This window comes from Abramis brama, assembly GCF_963993115.1.
Source record: "Abramis brama genome assembly, chromosome: 14".
NCBI classification, from domain to species: Eukaryota; Metazoa; Chordata; class Actinopteri; order Cypriniformes; family Leuciscidae; genus Abramis; species Abramis brama.
The window spans coordinates 20,369,228-20,392,897 of record NC_139976.1 but is presented as its reverse complement, the minus strand read 5'-3'; the positions used below and the strand labels follow the sequence as shown (position 1 = coordinate 20,392,897).

General features: G+C 38.4%; 1 protein-coding gene across 3 annotated transcripts in view; it reads left to right on the top strand.

Moving 5' to 3' along the window:
• Positions 1 to 23,670, top strand: part of svild (supervillin d) — a 287,700-nt gene that overhangs the window by 172,722 nt on the left and 91,308 nt on the right. For all 3 annotated transcript variants that reach the window (XM_084135929.1, XM_084135927.1, XM_084135928.1), the window contains exons 6-8: positions 7,639 to 7,780; positions 9,752 to 10,230; positions 11,708 to 11,843. In XM_084135929.1, coding sequence (XP_083992055.1) covers positions 7,639 to 7,780; positions 9,752 to 10,230; positions 11,708 to 11,843 — 757 coding nt within the window. The remainder of the gene's footprint in view (positions 1 to 7,638; positions 7,781 to 9,751; positions 10,231 to 11,707; positions 11,844 to 23,670) is intronic.

The window sequence follows — 23,670 nt, the reverse complement described above, 5'->3', positions numbered from 1 at the left end:
ATAGCGCTTTTTACAATACAGATTGTTTCAAAGCAGCTTTACAGAGATAACAGGAAAATAATGCAACAAAGTTTGTTTCCAGAAGAAAACAGCATCACAGTCCATCTTAAGTTCAGTGATGTTTCATTTTTGTTGTAAAAAAGTGATTAATTTAGTTAATTTATACATATAGCCGCTCTGGACAAAACTGTGATGTCATCATCTAGCTCAGTTCAGTTCTCATATAATGCTGTCAATGCAGGCAGATCAATATCATTGTTGAATATTAAATAAAATGTTAAATTTAATGTTCCCAACTAAGCAAGCCAAAAGCCAATGGCAACAAAGGTGAAAAAAGGCGACAAAGGCGAAAAAAAGGACGGTGGCAAAGAACCAAAACTCCATCAGGTGGCAGAATGGAGAAAAACACCTTGGGAGAAACCAGCCTCAGTTGGGGGGCCAGTTCTCTTCTGGCCAATGAGCCAACAGTGTATGATTATGATTCAGACAGCATTATAGGTCAGAAGTCAGATTGGATTGGAACAATCAGAATATTATCCAGTTCCATCTAGTTGAAGATCAGAGTCACAGTCGTGTGTTTTTAGTCTAGATTTAAACTGTGTTCTTCTTCCCGGACAATGTTAGGGAGACTGTTCCAGAGTTTAGGTGATAAATGGGAAAAGGATCTACCGCCAGCAGTCGATTTTGATATTCTAGGTATTAACTGGCCAGATTTTTGAGATCGCAATAGACGTGAAGGCCTATAATGCGTTAAGAGCTCACTCAAGTACTGGGTAGCTAAACCATTTAGTGCTTTGTAAGTAATCAGCAATATTTAAAAATGTATACAATGTTTAATAGGGAGCCAATGCAGTGTTGACAGAACTGGGCTAATATGGTCATACTTTCTGGTTCTAGTAAGAACTCTAGCTTTTGTGTTTTGGACCAGCTGTAGTTTGTTTATTATACGTGCAGGGCAACCAAGTCAAGTCATCTTCATTTATATAGTGCTTTTAACAATGTAGATTGTTTCAAAGCAGCTTTACAGAGATAAGCGTGTAATTTAAGGTAACAGAGATTGTTTTGGCTTTATAGCGGTTCTTTAATAAAGCTATTTTCCAGCTAAAGTTAGTTTTGATTGATTCGCTTCCGTCGCAACGATCATTTGTTATTAAATTATGGGCCGCTAAGACGACACCATTCTCTCTACACAGACCCCAAACGCGAACCCGTGAGAAATGCTGATGGCGCTCACATGCGCACTAAGAATTGGTTCTATAGTTATGTGCGTTTGAATATATGTGCGTAGGTTTGTAATTCCCTACAAACCAAGCCTAAACAAAGTACTGGTCTTTCCCTATAAATTTTGATACAGAATATTAATTTATTTTGTCACTTCGGGGTAGGTACGCGAAACGGATTTTCCTGACAACACCTTATCTGTAGAGTGGTAAAGGGATCATCCATAGGGAGAGACTAGTTGGCACTTCAGCACTGCGTTGTCATCGGGTCCAGGCGAAGGTCCTTCATCAGATCTGGATACGTCCTGGATCCGGCAGGCTGCGGGAAAACCTTGGGATAAACAAAGACACTAAAATTAGCGTAGATGCCATTCTTCTTATGATGTAACGAGTACATCAGGATTTATGGGAAGTGTTCCCGGTTCCGGCTGACCTAATCTATGCAGCCTAACATTGAATTATAGTAGTTTATAATGTATTATGTGAATGCTAGGTCAAAGAGATGTGTCTTTAATCTTGCTTTGAACTGACAGAGTGTGTCTGCTTCCTGGACAATGTTAGGAAGATTGTTCCAAAGTTTTAGTGCTAAATAGGAAAAGGATCTACTGCCAGCAGTCGATTTTGATATTCTAGGTATTATTAACTGGCCGGAATTTTGAGATCGCAATAGACATGAAGGACTATAATGCGTTAAGAGCTCACTCAAGTACTGCGGAGCTAAACCATTTAGTGCTTTGTAAGTAATCAGCAATATTTTAAAATGTATGCGATGTTTAATAGGCAGCCAGTGCAGTGTTGACAGAACAGGGCTAATACGGTCATACTTCCTGGTTCTGGTAAGAACTCGAGCTGCTGCGTTTTGGACTAGCTGTAGTTTGTTTATTAAGCGTGCAGGGAAACCACCCAGTAGAGCATTACAATAATCTAGCCTTGAGGTCATGAACGCATGGACTAATTGTTCCGCATTTGTCAATGAAAGCATATGGCGTAATTTATATATATTTTTAAGATGGAAAAATGCAGTTTTACAGATACTAGACACGTGACTTTCAAATGAAAGATTGGTATCAAAGAGCACACACAGGTTCCTAACCGACGACGAAGACTTAACAGAGCAGCATCAAGTGTTAGACAGTATTCTAGGTTATTACGTGAGGAAGTTTTTTTGTCCAATAATTAGAATCTCTGTTTTTTTCAGAATTTAGAAGTAGGAAATTACTAATCATCCAATTTTTTATATCAGCTATGCATTCCGTTAATTTTGTGAATTGGTAAGTTTCGTTAGGTTTTGAAGAAATATAGAGCTGAGTATCGTCAGCATAACAGTGGAAGCTAATTCCATGTTTCCTATGATATCTCCCAAGGGTAGCATGTACAGAGTGAACAGCAGCGGTCCTAGTACTGAGCCTTGTGGTACGCCATACTGAACTTGTGATCGATAAGACATCTCTTCATTTACTGCTACAAACTGATAACGGTCAGACAAGTATGATTTAAACAATGCTAGTGCAATTCCACTAATGCCAACATAATGTTCGAGTCTATTTAAAAGAATGTTGTGGTCAATAGTGTCAAATGCAGCACTAAGATCAAGTAACACTAATAGAGAGATACAACCACGATCGGATGATAAGAGCAAATCATTTGTGACATAACGAGAGCTGTCTCGGTACTATGGTACGGTCTAAATCCTGACTGAAAATCCTCACAGATATAATTTCTTTCAAGAAAGGAACACAGTTGTGAGGATACTGCTTTTTCTAATATCTTTGACAGAAAAGGCAGATTTGAGATCGGCCTGTAATTGACTAATTGACTGTAATTGACCTGTAATTGACCTTGACATCGTACTTGCGAGTTCACACACCTCTTTAATATTATTGGGTGTCATCAGTCATGGCATATATCTTTGCTAGCAGCTGTTGTGCAAGTAAATTCTGCATTTTACAGTGCTATAACTGCCTACATGCGCCGGAGGCAAGCTATTATTCGAGCGATCTGTGACAATTCCCGTGTGCAGCGGCGGTATCGACCGTACATGGAGCGTCGGTTTTGGGTTAACCCGGGAAGAACCAGCGCATGGTGGGATAATTTTATCAATGAAGTTGTGTTTACACCGGCACGCGCATGCCCAGTGTTGGTGAATGGTCACGTGATCCGCGTTTTCAGTTGTTTTAATGTGGACGGAGATCAATTCTAATACGCAGCTAAAACGCTGGTGTGGACAGAGATCGTATTCGTTTTAATTCTCCGTTTCTAAACTAAAACGCAGTAGTGTGGATGGGGCCTTAGAGAATTTACGATTAGCATTAGCCAGCACTTTTAAATTTGCTTTGATGTCAGGTGCTCTGGCTCCCGGCAAACGTGACTTTTGTGGCTGGTGTCTCTATTTTCACGTTCCGTGTGATCGAATCACCAATTATTAGGGCACAATCAACAGAATTCTCAGTGGGTGTTTCACTGAGCGGGGCAAATCGATTTGTTATGGTAATCGGAACGGAAGAGTGGTTTTTTGATCCGCGACTAGAGCGATCCCTCACTGTCACCCATTTGCCTTGCTGCACAGGTACTAATTCTGCCGGAACCAAATCATGTAAAGAGTTCACTATGCTAGGCGCATCCAAAATAGTATCTAAAGCTCTAGCACTCTTACTATCCTCAATTAAAGTTTGGATGTGTGTCTCTAGTTCTGAAATCTTCTCCGTCAGCCTAACTGTCTCCTTGCATTTATCACATATAAATCCTATATTGCCGACAGAGAAGGCTATGCTAAACGTGACATGAAGTGCAGGTGACAATAACAGGACACGACATTACTCATCGTGTTTGTTGACTGATTCTTACTCAACTGGGCTTTTTATGAACTCAAAGGCGCGGGCGCGCGAGAGAAAAAATAAAAAAAATAACTGAGCGCATGGGTGGCGCGTTAACAGGCTAGCGAATTACTAGCGTGTTGTGCTAATAATAATGGAAGCTAGCGATGTCAGGTTAATCTGAGATGTTGGGTAAGCTGTATTTAGTAGTATAAACAACTAGAAATGATAGTAAATGATGGTTCAAAACAGAAAGAAATACGAGGCTAAGACGGAGCTTACAGCACCGAAGCAAACAAACTCACAGCAGGCAGCGAGGCAGACAGGAGCAATCGATCAGTGATCAGCAGAGAGCAACCACCCATAAGAGCATTTCAATAATCTAGCCTTGAGGTCATGAACGCATGAACTAATTGTTCCGCATTTTTCATTGAAAGCATATGTCGTAATTTAGATATATTTTTAATATGGAAGAATGCGGTTTTACAGATGCTAGATGCGTGGCTTTCAAATGAAAGATTGGTATCAAAGAGCACAGCCAGATTCCTTACCGTCGACGAAGACTTGACAGAGCAGCCATCAATTGTTAGACAGTATTCTAGGTTAGTACGTGCGGTGGTTTTTTGTCCAGTTATTAAAAACTCTATTTTTTTCAGAATTAAGTAATATGAAATTACTAGTCATGGTCATTTTTATGTCAGCTATGCATTCCGTTCATTTCTTGAATTGGCAAGTTTCTTCGGGGCGCGAAGAGATATAGAGCTGAGTATCATCGGCATAACAGTGAAAACTAATCCCATGCTTCCTAATGATATCTCCCAAGGGTAGCATGTACAGGGTGAACAGCAACGGTCCTAGTACTGAGCCTTGTGGTACTCCATACTGAAGTTCTGATCGATAAGACATCTCTTCATTTACTGCTACAAACTGATAATGGTCCGATAAGTTTGATTTAAACCATGCTTATGCAATTCCATTAATGCCAACATAATTTTCTAGTCTATTTAGAAGAATGTTGTGGTCAATGGTATCAAATGCAGCACTAAGATCGAGTAGCACTAATATAGAAATACAACCACGATCGGATGATAAGAGCAAATCATTTGTAACTCTAATGAGAGCAGTCTCAGTACTGTGGTACGGTCTAAATCCTGACTGGAAATCCTTGCAGATTCCATTTCTTTCTAAAAAGGAACATAGTTGTGGGGATACTGTCTTTTGTAGTATCTTTGACAAAAAGGGTAGATTAGAGATTGGCCTGTAATAGACTAATTCTTTAGTATCAAGTTGCGTTTTCTTTTTAAATAAGAGGTTTAATAATAGCCATCTTAAAAGTTTTCGGTACATATCCTAGTGACAAAGATGAATTAATGATATTAAGAAGAGGATCTATGACCTCTGAAAGCATTTTTTTTCAGTAGCTTAGTCGGTATAGGGTCTAAAATACAATTGCGAGTTTAGACAATTATTCCTCTCCTATTGCAACGAATGAATGGAATTTTTCCTCAGGGACACTACAATGCACTGCCTGATGCAATACTGTAGTAGACGGTTGCATAGTTATAATTTTCTCTCTAATATTATCAGTCTTGTAAGTAAAGAAGTTCATACAGTCATTCATAAAGCAGTCATTACTGCTATGCTCTTTGGAAACTTCAGAAGTAGAAGCTTTAATTCTTTTTAATTTAGCCACTGTATCAAATAAATACAGTGTGTGTGTTTATTTTCAGTGTATGTCTGTCTTCATAATGATAAGCTTTCCAGAAGGTAAACTAGTAGCTCAATCGTGACATGTGTCTGAGGTTATTATTCGTGTTTGTGTGGTTGGCACACTTGCATGTTTCTAGACATAGTGAGGCTGATATATTAAAGATTGAAGGTCTTCTTTTTAAACTAAAGAACCGATCGCTGCTACCCTTCACTCGATGGCTGCTTCATGACCAAGCACTCCATATTACCGACTTTCTTGGTCCCAGTCTGGACTGTATGAATGTCTCATGCAGTTACAAGTCAAGAGCTTCTGGGATGGATATTTCACCAAAGCTGCTGTTCTAAAGGCTGGTTTTAGGGATTTGATAGAGTGTTACTGTACAAAAGACAAAAGGTCTGCAATAAAAGTGACTTTTTGTCGGAACTTTAGACTCAACACTTCTGGATCCCATCTCATCTGGCTCCGTTCTCACAGCAGGGGTCTGAAAGATTGTGTGTGTGGAGTCAGATGTGGTGTACATCTACAATATCCAGGTCCTATGCACTTTTTGGGTTGCATAGCTTTTCAGTATGTGTGTGTTTGTGTGTGTTATAGATGTTTTTGGTTCATTGGCCCACAGTTTGCTGTGAGATTCACTTTTTAGATCTTAACAGTCTGTTTTTATCTTCTGGGTGTAGTTTGACAGTCCTGGGTCAAAGGTTTTGGATTCACACAGATTGCTTTGACTAAACAGTGGTCTCAAACTCAAATTATTTATCTCAATCGGAGACCATGTAAAAAAATAAAAATAAATAAACTGTTTTTACAACCATGAATTTAAGCCATAAACATTTTCCACAGTTATTGATGCACAATCACCAGTTATTTAAATATATAAGGGGTACAAATTCATGAAAATTCAACTAACAATTAAATTAAATTAATTAAGCCTATTAAATTAAAATAAAACAATGTGCACAATTTGTGATCAAACAGTAGACCATAGCAACTTTGCAAAACTATCGTTAATACTGTTAATGTAAAATTAAAGTTTCCAGAGTGTGCTTTGCATCAAAAAGGGAAACCGAAACTAGCACTGCAGATATACAAGCTGTAGACAAAGCAGCGCTGGCTTAACATTTTAACTATCAATCATGCTGATCATTTTCTTCATTTCAGGCGGCTCACGATGATAATGAAAATATTAGTGTATTGCAATGCTCAGGTAAGATGATGTAAAATTAGAACAGCCTTCTGTCTGTGCCCTCTTGACTTCTTTACTTTCTTTCATTACTTTTGCTTTTTTTCTTATGCACATTTTATTCTCATTATCGTTTGCAAAATTAAATAGCCAATTAGAGCGATCTTTCTAACTGACAGCCCTAACGTCGATACATACGTGTGTGTGTGTGCAGAAATTGACATTTGATTTGCTGGTCAGATTTAAGGATAAACTAATATCAGATATCACTGTTTGTAAAACATGAGGCTGATTGTGGTTTTAGGTGTGCGTGTTATCAATATTAGTTGTGTGTTTTCTTGTCAGCTATTGTGAGCTAATAGTGTAGATTATATGTTCTGTTTGTGTATATGTTTGAGTTGAGTGTTGAATCTGTGGAATTTGGACCGAATGCTCTTTTGCTTTCAGTGTTTGGCGGCAGACATCTCTATGACTCACCCCTTAATATGTGTAAACAGTCACAATGATTAACTTTATGGAAAGCAGTCTGATTCCTCATACAACATTATATGTCAGAGCATCTGTTTTCATTTATTTATTTGACACATAGCATCCGCTAATCTCCACTAATCACACATACTCAGCTTTTTGAATGAACAAGTAATAAAATGATATATACAATAATAAATCTGATTATGAAATGATATCCCTACCAAATATATCTTCTCTCTGCAGTCATTCCTCCTCGGGTGAGGGTGCGAAAAGTTCTGGAGAAAGAATACATTTCAGACAGGATGAGATCTCCCACTTTCAACCTTTCACTGCAGGAGAGCAGGATGCGAGAAACGAGGAAAATGAGAATGTGAGGGAAGAAATGGTAAGCAATCATGCTGCACCCCCCAAATTGAAGATAATTTCATAATTTATCTTATCCACTATGAATATTTTCTAGATAATCAGTAAAGTAGTTTGGTTTTGTTTCAATTTGGTTTCTCTAGAAGAGCTTTGTTAATCAGCATTGTGTGTTAATGTTGTTTGCTATCATAGTAAAGCATCAGCAGATTCCTTAAAATTAGGGCTGCACTATTAATCACATTTTAAATCACCCAATCAGAACTTTTCTATTAAGTGGATACATTTTCTTACCAATGTTTTACTTGATCTTCCCAACCTTGCAACCACGTGCATGTGTGCACTCTGCTCACATAAACCCACATAAACCATGCATATGAGTTTATTTTTCTCTTGATTTGTTTGAGTAATAATTACAATTACAACAGCTATGTGCTTCTATGACTTCTCCTCATCTTCCTGTATTGTACACATGTGATCAGCAGTGGCTCCAGACATCATGAGACTCAACCCTCCTGTTGTTCTCTTTCTATCTCTTTATCTCTTTCTATCTCTGTCTCTCTCTCTTTCTCTCTGGGTCACTGTGTTTCTGTGTTCCTCCCTGAGGGGTGTGTGGTTGTGCTGCTGTTAAACAGACCACCAACCATGTTTTTCACTCTCACTGTTTTTATTTTGCCCCTCTTTGTATCCTTCTTTCTCCTTTTGGGAGAGAAAGAGAGTTTGGGTGCCTATTTTGAGGAAGAATGGAAGGGTCAGCGCTTGTTTTAGCCCAAAATGAGAGCTACAGACACAGTGTTGTTTCAATTTTCTTTTATTTGCTGGCAAGATCTTACATAAGCTGTGATCTCTCTCCATAGCCAAATATACATTTTAATACATACAAAAAAAAAAAAAACATTCTTCACAAACTTCAGTGAACATTTTTGAGTTGGCGCAACAAATCATTGCATCAAAGTTACAACTTACCTGTTTTGAAACAATTATTTCATGAAAATTACCTGAACTTAACTCTAAGGACCCTATTTTAACGATCTAAGCACATGGTCTAAAGCGCAAAGTGCACAGCGCAAGTGCACTTAGGGCGTGTCCGAATCCACTTTTGCTAGTTTAATGACGGGAAAAATGGTCGGCGTGCCCGGTGCATGGTCTAAAAGGGTTGTCCCTATTCTCTTGTATGAGTAATGGGTGTTTTGGGTGTAATGTGCAATAAACCAATCAGAGTCTCATCTCCCATTCCCTTTAAAAGCCAATTGCGCTCGCGCCATGGCGGACTGTTATTTACATGGCGGAATTTGCAAGCAGAAAGACGTTCAGCTTATCCAGAGAGCAAACGGATCTGCTTGTGTGCGAGGAGACCATCTACAGGACAAGCTGGATTCCACCATATCTTTATGTACACAATAATAATCTTTTACATTGTAATCCTTTTATTTTTAATATTTGTCATGTTTGTGTGCTGCTGCACTGCGTAAATAAGCATGAGTGTACTTGCGTTTTGCACCCGCCTATAGGTGCATATTACTAATGCGCCCTTTAAATACAAAAAAGTACAGACTTTAGACCAGGTTATTGTTGGTCAATGGCACAGTCTATTTCAGTTGCCTCAAAATAGCAACGCACCAACAATGCGCCTGAACACACCTCGTTTTCAGATCAGCACGCTCATGGGTGCAGAAATGGGCGGAAATGCATTTGCTATTTAAACAATGTGGCGCAGGACGTGAAAATGATAACTGCATTGGGCTGAAACTTACTTGCAAAAAACACTCGAGTTTCGCCTGGCGCCGCATTGCGCCGGGTGTATGATAGGGCCCTAATGCTGTTTAATAGCAAACATTTCTATTTTAACGCTCATACTCACTAGTCATGAGACAAAAATATCATCAGTCTTTAAGAAACAAAAAGCATCTACAACAAACCACCTACCAAAATTTGCACCAAAGGGGTTCAAATAAGATCCCCTCTTTTTTTGTTTTTGTTGAATTGTGTCTTCTAGGCTAAAAAGAATGAGCAGAAAGTGAGAGAGAGCCAGTGTTCTGTGGGCACAGAGGAACTGATTGCTTCTTCTGGAGCTCTTAAGGTGGATGAAGAACCAAAAGCTGCCATGCCAGTACTACAGAGACAGGACTCAGGTCAGCGCAACATAAAAGGCATCCTGAAGAAGAGCCGCTCAACCAGTCTGGACTCCGAACACGCCGAGCTGGAGTGTATCACAACTCCTGCCATCAAAACCTGCAAGGAGCTAACTGTTCTTGATGGAAAGAAGGCCAAGGATGAAGAGGTTGAGGATGACAAGGAGGAAGAGGAGGATGGAGATGAGAGTATGCTGCAGAGAGAGGAAAGCAGCTCGAGTGAGACTTCTCGCACTCCTTCCCCAGATTCTGTGGACAAAACCCCGTCTATCTCCCAATCTGAAGAAGGGGAGGAGCTAGACAGCAGCCTGGACGGGAGAATGAGCTCCTCCATCAAAGAGAGGTATGATGGGAAAGGGAATTTTAATGCTTAAAAGCATTCATGTAACTCAAACAGTAGAGCATGGCTCCAGCAACACAAAGGTCATAGGTTCGATTCTCGGGGAATGCATGAACTGTTAATATGTATGCAACGGAAGTTGCTTTGGATAAAATAATCTGCCAGATGCATTAAAGGTCCCGTATTATGCCCCTTTTCACAAGATGTCAAATAAGTCTCTGATGTCCCCAGAGTGTGTATGTGAAGTTTCAGCTCAAAATACCCAACAGATCATTTTTTACAGCATGTTTAAATTGTCATTTTTTGGGGCACAGAAAAACGCGCTGTTTTAGTGTGTGCCCTTTAAATGCAAATAAGCTGCTGCTGGACGACCCAGGGGGCGGAGCTTCATGAGCTCGCGCTCAGTCTCTCAGGACAATTTCATCTCACGGAATGATGATAATATCAGAAACTCTCAGTAACGGTGTTCATTTCGAGTCGGACAATAATGCCTACAGAGTCAGAGTGCTGTATAGAGATGAAACGGGTATAGTTTAGTAGTTTAATTACGGTTATTATAATGTATTTGTCATCTGCTTGTATGTATCCATTATTTATTAATAGCCTACAAGTCTGCTGTCTGAATGATGATCAAACATATACTGATGAGTTTAATAAAGTTTATTGTACATCACACAAAAGATGAAGCGTCAGTTTTACTTCAGAAAATCACTGTAAGAGCTGAGTAAACACAGTAAGTTATAAGAAGTGCGCAAGTACATAAACGAATTTCGGTAGAGTTGAGGGAGCATTCCTGTGGGCGGAGGTTAGTCAAAAAACTGTTCTAGTGACGTCATTAAAGAAGGAAGTAAAGGGATGTAGTCCAAACGGGCCGTTCGATGTAGGCGACTTCTGTTAAATAAAATATCTCGCTTGGCATTGAACTTTGAGCTTTATAATTTTACAGATATTATTTATGCTCTAACAGCAACATTACACACTAACTAAAGTTTGAAACATGGGATCACGAAGAACGGGACCTTTAATAAAACTGTTATGATTGATTGCTGATTATTTGTTTAAAAGTTTGTTTAAAAATGATAATAATATGTATTGACATTATTATTTTATTATATTTATTCACTGCTGTTTTGTGGTTGCAATTTTACTTATTTAAAAAAAAAAAATCAATTTATTTTATTTTCCTTCATTTTCATGTTTGTCTGAATAGTTTAAAGTGCTATGCATAAAAAAATGAATATTGTTACGAAGATTTTACAGGTAGAAAAGTATGAATATTGATTAAAAATATCATGCACTTCTAACTTCAGTTTTTACCTTTTACCCAGCTTTGAATGAAAAGTCCAAACAAAAGTCCCACGAAAGTCTATTGATGGGATGTTTGTTATACTGCTGACACAGTCTAAACACAGAAGCTGCTTAAGTGGAAAGTTCACTTTCTATGTCTGTTTCTATAATACGTTCCCTCTACATTTGGCAGGCTGGCAGAGTTTAAGAGCGGTGAAGACGATTGCTGGGGCAAGCTTAAGAAGAATAAGCAAACCGATGTCGTCCAGGCTTCCCTGGCTGACCGTTACTCCCAGCTGCAGGAGAGTGAAAATGCCTGGAAGAAGAAGGTACCCACACACTCTTTAAAACAGCAGCCACTTTTTCCTGTCAGTAGCAGAGAGAAATGGGCTGAATTAACCTAAAACTCTCATAAAACTTTTCACAGTACACAACACTTTTGTGTTGTGTGCAGTTTGGGGTTCATGAAGTGTCCGTGTTGGTTGGCTATAGCAGTGGTTCCCAAACCTGTCCTGCCGGCACCCCAACACTGCACATTTTCTTTGTCTCCCTAATCAAACACACCTGATTCAACTCATCAGCTCATTATCACATGGGTTAATGAGCTGATGAGTTGAATCAGGTGTGTTTGATTAGGGAGACAAAGAAAATGTGCAGTGTTGGGGTGCCGGCAGGACAGGTTTGGGAACCACTGGGCTATAGGGTGGAGACAGCATAAAACAACAGACTGCAGATGAAGGTCTCCTGATGTGAGGAGCTGTTTGTGGGATGGTGAATCCACTGGGAGGGGTGGGGCAGGAAGAGGTTGTTTCCAGTGCTGAGTCAGCAAGTTCCTCAGCTTGGATGTCCTGCTGAGAAGGGGTGTGAGCACAGGAGGAGGATTTCCACTCAGTTTTACCAATTCCTGAAATTTGATATGCATCAGTCTCTCTATTTACATGCATTCTCAGTACAAACATTTAAACCCACAAATTAATATGGAGAAGTGTGTTTCCCCTATTTCTTTAAAAGGTATTGTTCATGCAAAAATAATTTACTTGGATAAATTGAATATAATGGCAATAACAATTGCCATTAACATTTATTTTTGGAGAAAAACAATCTGATATTTAAGCAATTTTTATGATAAAATTGTGCCAGCTTTCATTGATCACCTTTGCACACACAAGCCCTATCCCAAATGGCACACATCATAGACTACTTTTATTTAGATTTTTTTTTTTTTTTTTTTTTTTCTTGGAAGTGCTGTTGTATTGGGAGAGCTGCATAAAGATTCTTCTTTTGTACAAGTTTCTGCTTTTGTGTTCCACTGAAAACAAAACCACATATAGGTTTGGAACAACATGAGTGGTAAATGGTGAAAGAATTAAATTTTTTGAGTGAACTATTCCTTTCAATACCTAGTAACTTAGTAAGATTATCTTAACACATTTAATACCGATCAGTCTACGTTACTGATCACAAGACGACAGTAGCTGTAAGTAAAAGAAAAAACTAAACAAGACTTAAGCCGGGCTCAGACTACAGGGTAGTCACATAATCACACAAGATATAGTACCTTCAATGCCCTGTTGATGGCGATAACGCTTGTTTTGAAACACAAATAAACTGCAGAAAAAGTTAGGTGCCATGCAAAATGTAATGCTGTAATTGCATTATTCATTTCAAATGTATTTGAGTAAAGAAGAGTACTTATTCAAAAATGTAGTCAAATTGAGTATAGATTATTATATTATTATAAGATATTAGCAAATTTTACACTCTAAGTACAAAATAGCCAAAAAGATACAGAAGTAGAGTAACTAACTATATTTACTCAAATACTTTATGCTACTGGACATTTATTTATTATGATTGATTTTATTTGCCATGTAGCCTACAACACACTCTGTTTACATCCGGTTCGTGTTGAAGAGCCGCAAGACAAGTCATTTATTCACATAATGTTCTCTCTCTTAAAATGTAAACGAGTGTAAATGTCAACATCATCATATATGTCTGAAGTATTTAAGTCTGTCAGGTGGCTAAAACATGAGATTATTGCAAATCAAACAATCTGCTGTTTTATTCCAATCATTACTCCTGGTCGAAGGCTTCTGTAAATATTTAGTTTATATGTATGTTTAAACTAAATTGAATGGTGCAACGCAAAATTATTTAGTAATGCATAAGTTGTAACTTAGTGCCACTTTACATCACAACTAGGCTAAGATGTAACTAATGCACAGCTGGTGCAACCGGCCCCAGGAGTTTTAGGCCAATGTATCCCCGATTTACCCCTCCCGCCAATCTGAGAAAAAATCTTGTTCCGGACCTTGTTCGGTTCCGATGTTCAGCACAGATTATCTGGTAATGAGGCGTTGTCAGATTTAATTTTAAACCTCCAAATCTGCTTTAGGACACATCGGGCTCTCCCAGTGATATAAAACATGTTTGATATTTAGGATTTTAAATCAGGGTGGTTATGACTATGATTATGTCAGTACTTTCACAATAACCAATAAGAGGTGAATAAGAGAAACATTTGAAACGGCAAAACATGACGTTCCCTACCTGTCAACAACACAATGACTTAGAAAATGTACCACAATCGTATGGGCAAAGAGAAGAGCTGGGGAGAAATCACCTCGGTTTTGAACGTACCGGCTGACCGGGCTGAGTGTAGAAAGCTGCTAGAGCTATAGGCTAACATGCTGAGGGTGTTGCCAAGCAACGGTAAACATTTTAGCCCTTAAGGCTGACATTAGCTAGCATACTGCTGTTAGCAGATATTAAAATTGGCAAAATCTCACCTCCAGTTCTCACTGATAAACAGACTATATTCATTTTGTTTACATTTGCGTCTACATGGAATCACGTGAGGTGCTCCCTCTGGCATGATAATCTTAATATATTCTCCTTATGTGTATGATACAACCAGATTTCAAAATCAGGTAGTATTTAAAAACTAGTGTAGTCTGAACCCAGTCTTAATATATCTTAGATAAAAATGACTTAACCCTCTGGGGTCTAAGGTGTTTTTGGGGCCCTTGGGATGTTTTGACATGCCCTGACATTTGTGCTTTTTTAAGTTATTTATAAACATGATAATGGCAAAGGTGTAAATTCACTCTATATAGCACAAACAGGGCTACCATAATATGTGAGCATCATGTATGTAGATGTTTGTATTTTTAAGAGAAAAAATAAGAGAATTCAAGAGAATAATGTTTATGCGTGGTTATTGAAAAAAATAAAAATGAAAGTTGCTGAAATAAGACCACAAAACTCATACTAAATATGTGTCCACAAGACTTTTGACTAATGGATGTTGTCGCTTCGAGTTCTGGCTTCAAAATTATGTGAAAATAGTCTTGCTTTGTCGTTCACATAAAACAATACATTGATTTAAATTGTGTAAGACAGGTTTTGCTTGGAAAGCCAATATGCGAGGGGGGCATGAACGAGGAGTGGTTTACACCCACTGATCTATATAGAATGACAATGCCATTATATAGATCAGTGTTTACACCTGAGAATACAATGTCCCACCCATTATGTGTAATGACTCTGCATAATGAGCCATTCATTCAGGTGTGACACTGACTGAGCCAAGAATGAATGCAAGGACAAAATATATATTTAGAAGAAGACTTAAATTGACCATTTAAGATTTTGCTTACATCTATCTTGTAAATATGTTTTGCTATTATATTAAAAAGGTTACAATTACAACAATAATTACAATTTCAACAATATTTCAAGTGTACTCTTTCTTTGTAAAAAAATGATTATAGGCCTACATTTTATCATATGTATTCATTAGTTTGAATATAGCCAACATTGGAACAGCTAACATCTTAGTTGATTTTATTTTTGACAAAAATAGTATTTTATATATATATATACATACATATATATATATATATATATATATATATATATATATATATATATATATATATATATATATATATACATATACATATATATACATATACATATACATATATACATACATATATACATTTAATAAATATATATAATATAACATATGAGCAGAAATTGCTAAACAAAAGCTTATTTGATGTGGCAGTATATTCTACAGTAAAAACTGTACCCAAATCTAGTCAACAAAATGTTGTCTTTCATATTTCGTCTGACTGTAACGTTGTTTTTATGAAATATTAGGGCATATAAATATTAATTTGCAGTTTAATACGTTGCTTATACAAATAGCCTTTGATAGCCCAAATAGCATTTTATTTGAACATATTTCAGTCGATTTTTACTCATCTCAGTATAGCAATACAGTTTGCTAAAACATCATCATTCATTCACACACAGAAACGCGATTTTAACAGAATCGATTGATGTATGAAACTTGTTTGTAAAATCAAAGTCAAAAGAGTATTTCGGGTCTCAATTCAACTGATAAGGAAAAAAGCGAGCAGATCACGCCGGCGTGATTGCCGACCTCAGAGGGTTAACACCAAATCCAGTTCCATCTTGAAAAGAACATCTGTAATTCAATCTTTCCAATCTCACCCTGCTCCCATTAATCAAAATGGTGGAAAGACATACTCTATGCCAAATTTCAGTGGATAATCTTTTTTCATCCACAGTGGATTATCCTTTGGTCTGGGTCTCACACTGTCTCTGTGGAACTTGCTGTCTGACTGACTCTTTTTCAGGAAGGTTGAGACTATCCTGACTTTTTCCTCGGTTTTATAAAATGGATAAAAATGGCTATTTTTGTCTGTCAAATGTTTGTTTGACTGCTAATCTGTGTATTTGATTGTTGACCCTGCTTTGTGCTGGCCCATTTTTTTATATAGCATTCAGTTCACTCTTTCTTCTCACTTGATCAAATAATTTCAACTTCAATTTCAATCAATATTTGATATCCATTTATGTACTTATTTGGCAGGTTAGTTTGGTAATAACACAGTCAGTCTGTGAATACTGTAAAAGTAAACCCCTTTCATGAGTCACAGTCAATATGACTAAATCATTTACTCGCTTTGTCAGATGTCTCAGCAGATGATGAGGATCACCTCCTTAGGATTATCATGTTGCTCCTTTTCAGATAAATGTAATTACAGAGAAAATCTTCCTGAAGTCCAGAGATTTCATCATCCCAAGTATAAGTCAGTTTCTCTCTTTGTCTTCTCATCTTTCTTTTATTTGTTCTGACTCACACTTTGTGAGTGCTCACTGGAGGCTGTTTGAAAAGTGTGAGCTCAGCTAAAACAGAGTTGAAACCTTTTTTATGGCAATTCAATTTTATGGAAAACCTGCTTGGGAACTGTAACAATGACCTCAGCCTAGTCTCTTTCTTTTTCACACTCTTTAAATTTCTCTTTCTCTGTTCAATCCCCCTGGAGGGGCTCCTAGCTTTGCACCTCTTCAGTCATGAATCTGACATCCAGTCAAAACATCTAATCTTTCCTCTGGACCTCTGGAATTTTTTTTTTTTTTTGGTGAGCTTTTGGCTTTAGGTAGTTATTTGAATGTTGAGTTGTTTGAGATGTGTTTGGATTTGAGAAGATGGAGCCTTCACAATTGCCTCTTCTGATTTTTTTTTCTTTCTTTTCCTGTGCCCTGATTTACCTTCCTAACAGGTGAATCTCACAAAAACTGTCAAGAAATGTCATATTTCACCCCAGATTCAAAAGAATAAAAAAATTTAAAAAAATTTAAAAAAAGAGAAAAACGCTGTTTAAAAAATTGAAATTAACACTCTAACAAACAATTTTGCGAATATTTGCTAGATGTCTGAAAAAAATCTTGTATTTGTACATAGTCCTGGCTGTGTAAATAAGAGAAAAAAACAAAGTGGATCGGACCGATAAGACGAGCACCATAACATTCCAGTAGCCAGTCAGCAATATGGAGGCGTATATGCTCATGATAGGGGAGGAGAGAGTGAGCAAGTGAGCCATTAGTTGAAAGACTGTAGAAAAAGAGATGGCTGAGATATTAGAAAAGAGGAAATGGTCAGAGGAATAAAATTGGAAAAATAAGGATTACTATCAGGCACGAACTACGATCTGCATTAATAAAAGCTTTGCAGCGCTGGAGAGACATTAGATAGCAGGAAGGCCTGCTCTGTACGTGAATATCATTGATTTAGCTATTTCACAGAACCGAGATATGCTGTTGTTGTTGAAACACAGCTGATATATCCATACTTGCACAAGCTGTCTGATGTGCTAGCTGTTAACCGTTGCCTGTGTCGCAAAGCATATTCATTATTTTGGGGGTGGAGCAATGACGAGAGGGGTGTGTCTCTTTTTGATAGGGGCGTGTTTCTTTGGGTGTCAATTTCAAATATGAACAGTGTTTCTCAGAAATCGCTTGCTGCACTTGAAGCCATTGATATGCTTGTATTGTATACTTGTGTTAAGGGTATTGGGCAATAAAAAAAATAAATGAGCCCTTTTATAGGCTACTGCAATATGGGAAAAATATCATATTACTTGATTGCGAAAATATATATTATATTATTGTACACAATTATTATATTTTCTATGTGAATTAGGACCTAGATATTTCTTTTGTGAGATTCACCCAGCTGTATTCAGAATTACCTTTTGACTTCTGTCTTTATCATCTGTGTCATTCCTTCTTCACCTCAGGCACCTGCTCTGTAACCTCAGCTTTCCCTATTTACCTCTGCATAGTTTGTAGTGCTCCACTCCCAGGTGAGTTCTTAAGCTTGTGTTTTGTGGTCTTTTTTGATGTGTTATGGATATTTTGATGTCTTTATGTCTCAATGATCTTTATTCCTGCTGTTACACTGCAAAAAATCATGTCTTGTGGCACTGGCAGATTGTTTCTCACTTGTTATATTCTCACAAAATATGGTTAAATTCAAGATGCACCTGAAAACAAGTTGATATCTGATCAAATGTATCTTGTTTCAAGGATAGATGGAAAACAATGCAAAAAGGCTTAAGAATATTATTTTTTGCAGTGTATTAATCTTTTCTAAGTGTGTGTGTGTATGCTTGTTTATATGATTTGAGGACACAAATTTGTATAATGACATGGGTATTTGACTGGTATTACAACGTAAACGTGGTTTATGAGGACATTTCATGAGTCCTCATAATTAAAATTGTTTTGGCAAAGTTTGCAGTTGCAGGCGGCAATATTAATTATAGTTGTGTTATTTTATTTTATTAATAATGTTTTGACTCTTAGAAATGCACATTTTGACAGTAGCTTGAGTTAGGATACAGAAGTAAATTTGTTCAAAAACAGTAACATCTGTAAAAAAATTAACAACCTACTTTTTATATGGTAAAATTTTAATATTCAGACTGTTTGAGTTAAAATCAGCGAGTAAACACATCTGTAGTAAGCTTAGCTTGCGCCGTTTAACAATTTGAGCCAAACAGAAAATTGGTCCTTGTGGCGTGGTTCAAATGAGTAGCGATGTTTTGTTCCACTTTTGGTGCATAAACATGATCATTTATCAATGCATTTATCAAACTCGTTATCATTTTATCGAGGAAAATTATATTGTAATAATTATCGTCATTGTTTTAGCACCCAGCCCTAAGAGAACTATTGTTCCAGACTAAATTGGCAGCTCTCTGAGATTATCAATTAGCCTAGAAATCTAGACGCACCCTAGCGGCAGAAAATTTTATTTTGCAGCCAGTGTCATCTAGCAACTCTCCGTTGGCTTGTGAGCTGGAAAAACAAAATCTAGTCAGGCCAATCACATTGTGTATAGAGTCGGTTGGCAGACTTAACATAATGATGGCAGAGTTGTGACGGTTCCACGTGAATTCCCTGCTACTTGAAAACAAAGAAGATGGCTGCTGCTGCTGGCGAACAGCAGTCTTTAGAACCGGCTTTGGCCGTGACTCTGGAAGACTTGGAGTTAAGCTTGAGAAAAGAACAAAGAACAGCACTGAAGTCATTCTTAAAAAAGGAAGATGTGTTCGGAGTTTTGCCGACCGGATACGGCAAAAGTTTAATCTATGAACTAGAGAAGAAGAAGAAGAAGAAAATGTATTCACATACACATACATATATTCATATGCACTTGAGATAAAACAAAGAACAAAGAAATGATCATGCATGTGAACTGGTCCCCAAAGAAGCTATCTAAAGCTTACACTAGGGGGCCATGACAAACCAGGAAAAAAAGAAAGATGAAAAATGTGTGGCCTACATATAATACATTTCATACATCTCATTCATACAACAAAAGTAGGAGATCCCATTTAACAGATACAATTTTGTTTAACAGTTTACCTTGAGGTTGAAAAATTAATACTGACATACATGCAGAGTGAGAAATAGTACGTACATCAGGAAGATGTATACAAGCTTAGTAATTGTTTCTTGAGGTTTTGTTTAAAAGAAAAAATAGAGCTTGAGTTTTTAAAATTTTCATCCAGCTCGTTCCAGATCCGCGGTCCCTGGCACACTACACTCATACCAGTGCTTTTTAATCTCCGTTTTTTACCAGTAATGATGTGCGTGTTTCTAGTGAGGTAAGTGTGCCGGGGATAGCGGATGGGAACTAACTCACATAGACTGTTATTCAAACCAAAGACCACCTGATACATAGTACATGCATTGTGAAATATATTATATTCAGTAAGTCTTAAAAGACCGTACCTAGAGAAAATAGAACGAGTTGGAGCATTGAAATCAGACCATGATATAGCACGAATGTTTTTTTTTTGTAGAATTTCAATTTTTTTTAGGTGAGTGGGATACAGTGAGGAAAATAAGTATTTGAACACCCTGCTATTTTGCAAGTTCTCCCACTTAGAAATCATGGAGGGGTCTGAAATTGTCATCGTAGGTGCATGTCCATTGTGAGAGACATAATCTAAAAAAAAAAATCCAGAAATCACAATGTATGATTTTTTAACTATTTATTTGTATGATACAGCTGCAAATAAGTATTTGAACACCTGAGAAAATCAATGTTAATATTTGGTACAGTAGCCTTTGTTTGCAATTACAGAGGTCAAACGTTTCCTGTAGTTTTTCACCAGGTTTGCACACACTGCAGGAGGGATTTTGGCCCACTCCTCCACACAGATCTTCTCTAGATCAGTCAGGTTTCTGGGCTGTCGCTGAGAAACACGGAGTTTGAGCTCCCTCCAAAGATTCTCTATTGGGTTTAGGTCTGGAGACTGGCTAGGCCACGCCAGAACCTTGATATGCTTCTTACAGAGCCACTCCTTGGTTATCCTGGCTGTGTGCTTCGGGTCATTGTCATGTTGGAAGACCCAGCCTCGACCCATCTTCAATGCTCTAACTGAGGGAAGGAGGTTGTTCCCCAAAATCTCGCAATACATGGCCCCGGTCATCCTCTCCTTAATACAGTGCAGTCGCCCTGTCCCATGTGCAGAAAAACACCCCCAAAGCATGATGCTACCACCCCCATGCTTCACAGTAGGGATGGTGTTCTTGGGATGGTACTCATCATTCTTCTTCCTCCAAACACGTTTAGTGGAATTATGACCAAAAAGTAGGGATGTCCCGATCAGGTTTTTTTGCCCTCGAGTCCGAGTCCGAGTCATTTGATTTTGAGTATCTGCCGATACCGAGTCCCGATCCGATACTTAATACATAAAAAAAGAATAAAGAAGAGCGAAAAAACAGATCCAGGATGTTCCTTATTTTTTATTTAATTCACCTTATTTTAACATTCAACAACTCTGTTAACAAACAGAGCACTTCTGTGAGGTAGCTTGAACAATCAAGTAATAAATAAATTCTTCACTTTTGGACTTTAGTGCAACAGTAAATATAAAAAAAGTCTAATATATAAACAAATAGCACCTCAACTTAAAATACCCGGCAGGCACGTAAACAAATAAAAAATAAAAGTGCTACAGTGTTTGCAAAGCCAGTAATGTGCTTTTAGGAACTGCACTCCTAACTCTTATGCCGGTTTCACACTGCACTGTTAGCAGAGCGTGCAGTGTGTATTTTTTTCGCCGCCCATGTTAACAGATTAAACCAGGCTTTAGAGCATTCACACCGCACGCAGAGGTGGCGCGGCAGTGCGTAGCAGAGCAGAAGTGCCGCGATCGTTTCGGCGCCGAGTCTATTTTTGCTGCGCCGCTTTTGCTGAATTAAAGTGACAATACATTGATCATGGCCAAAATACTCCGCAGTTTTATCCAAAAAGTGCACTGATGATATCTATTGTGTTTTAAACAGTCAATCAAATGACCAACAGCAATTTAAAAAGAAAACAAATGTCCAAAAACAAACTTGTTGCCATAACAATAAAAACAAAGATGAACCAAAAGTTATATGAAATTATTAATAAAATAAGCTTCTTGACAAGTCTTTTCTCTTAAATGTATTTGAAAACGAAAAAAAGCAATGCCAACTTATCCATTATAGAGTAGGCTACTCTGTCTGTAGCCTACACAACCCGCGGTTCAGCCGCGCGTGACAAATGCTGCCAGTGTGAAAGCAAAACGCACGTGTCCTGCTCCTGCTCACCATACGCACTGCTCCTGCGCTGCTTATGCTCTGCTAACGCGTGCAGTGTGAAACCGGCGTAACGCCTGGTTCACACCGGACGCCGAAGCGACGCGGAACGGAAAATCACGCGCGGTCCGGCGCCTGCCTGTTCACACCAGACGCGTATTCTCCGCGGCGGTCGACAAGCGCTTCTGCTCAGTTGTTGTTTATTCAGAGCTATTTTTTACATCATGGGTAAGTAAATAACCTAATAAAATGAATACACCATGTTTCTGTAACCAAGAAGTTTGTACACTTCTTTTATTAATCCGTTGTCGAGACACACACGCAGCCAGAGAGAGAATATGGTAGACAGTAGTAGTGTAGATATACCGTTGAAATATACATCCCCTCTTCAAATTTATTAAATCTATTTTGTTGTGTTTTTTCTTTGTTTGTTTTCATCTTTCTAGTCTGTTTAGATACACAAATATGATCTCATTTGTCACTCGCGGTATTTTAATTTGAAAATTGCTTATATTTTGACAATTGACCGGATGTCTCGTGTTTCTTGGTGTGACTTCCTGCCGGAATGGACGCGGATCACTCGCGGTCGCGCAAAAAATAGACCAGACGCCGAAACTGGCGCTTCACGGCGCGGGCCGGGCGCGGCGCGCCACGGCGCTCCGCATCTGGTGTGAACGACACCATAGGTTAACATGGGCGCCGAAAGGAAGCGGCCTCCGTTCCGCGCCGCTTCCGCGTCGCTTCGGCGTCCGGTGTGAATCAGGCGTAACTCTGTGCCACCGCATAACTATAGATGTGTTAAAAAATAATGAGAATATATATACATATATATCCGAGTCCTGATCGGGAGGTAACGTCCGATTCCGATCGAGTCTGAAAACACGTGATCGGGCCCGATTTCCGATCACGTGATCGGATCGGGACATCCCTACCAAAAAGTTCTATTTTGGTCTCATCTGACCACATGACTTTCTCCCATGACTCCTCTGGATCATCCAAATGGTCATTGGCAAACTTAAGACGGGCCTTGACATGTGCTGGTTTAAGCAGGGGAACCTTCCGTGCCATGCATGATTTCAAACCATGACGTCTTAGTGTATTACCAACAGTAACCTTGGAAACGGTGGTCCCAGCTCTTTTCAGGTCATTGACCAGCTCCTCCCGTGTAGTTCTGGGCTGATTTCTCACCTTTCTTAGGATCATTGAGACCCCACGAGGTGAGATCTTGCATGGAGCCCCAGTCCGAGGGAGATTGACAGTCATGTTTAGCTTCTTCCATTTTCTAATGATTGCTCCAACAGTGGACCTTTTTTCACCAAGCTGCTTGGCAATTTCCCCGTAGCCCTTTCCAGCCTTGTGGAGGTGTACAATTTTGTCTCTAGTGTCTTTGGACAGCTCTTTGGTCTTGGCCATGTTAGTAGTTGGATTCTTACTGATTGTATGGGGTGGACAGGTGTCTTTATGCAGCTAACGACCTCAAACAGGTGCATCTAATTTAGGATAATAAATGGAATGGAGGTGGACATTTTAAAGGCAGACTAACAGGTCTTTGAGGGTCAGAATTCTAGCTGATAGACAGGTGTTCAAATACTTATTTGCAGCTGTATCATACAAATAAATAGTTAAAAAATCATATATTGTGATTTCTGGATTTTTTTTTTTAGATTATGTCTCTCACAGTGGACATGCACC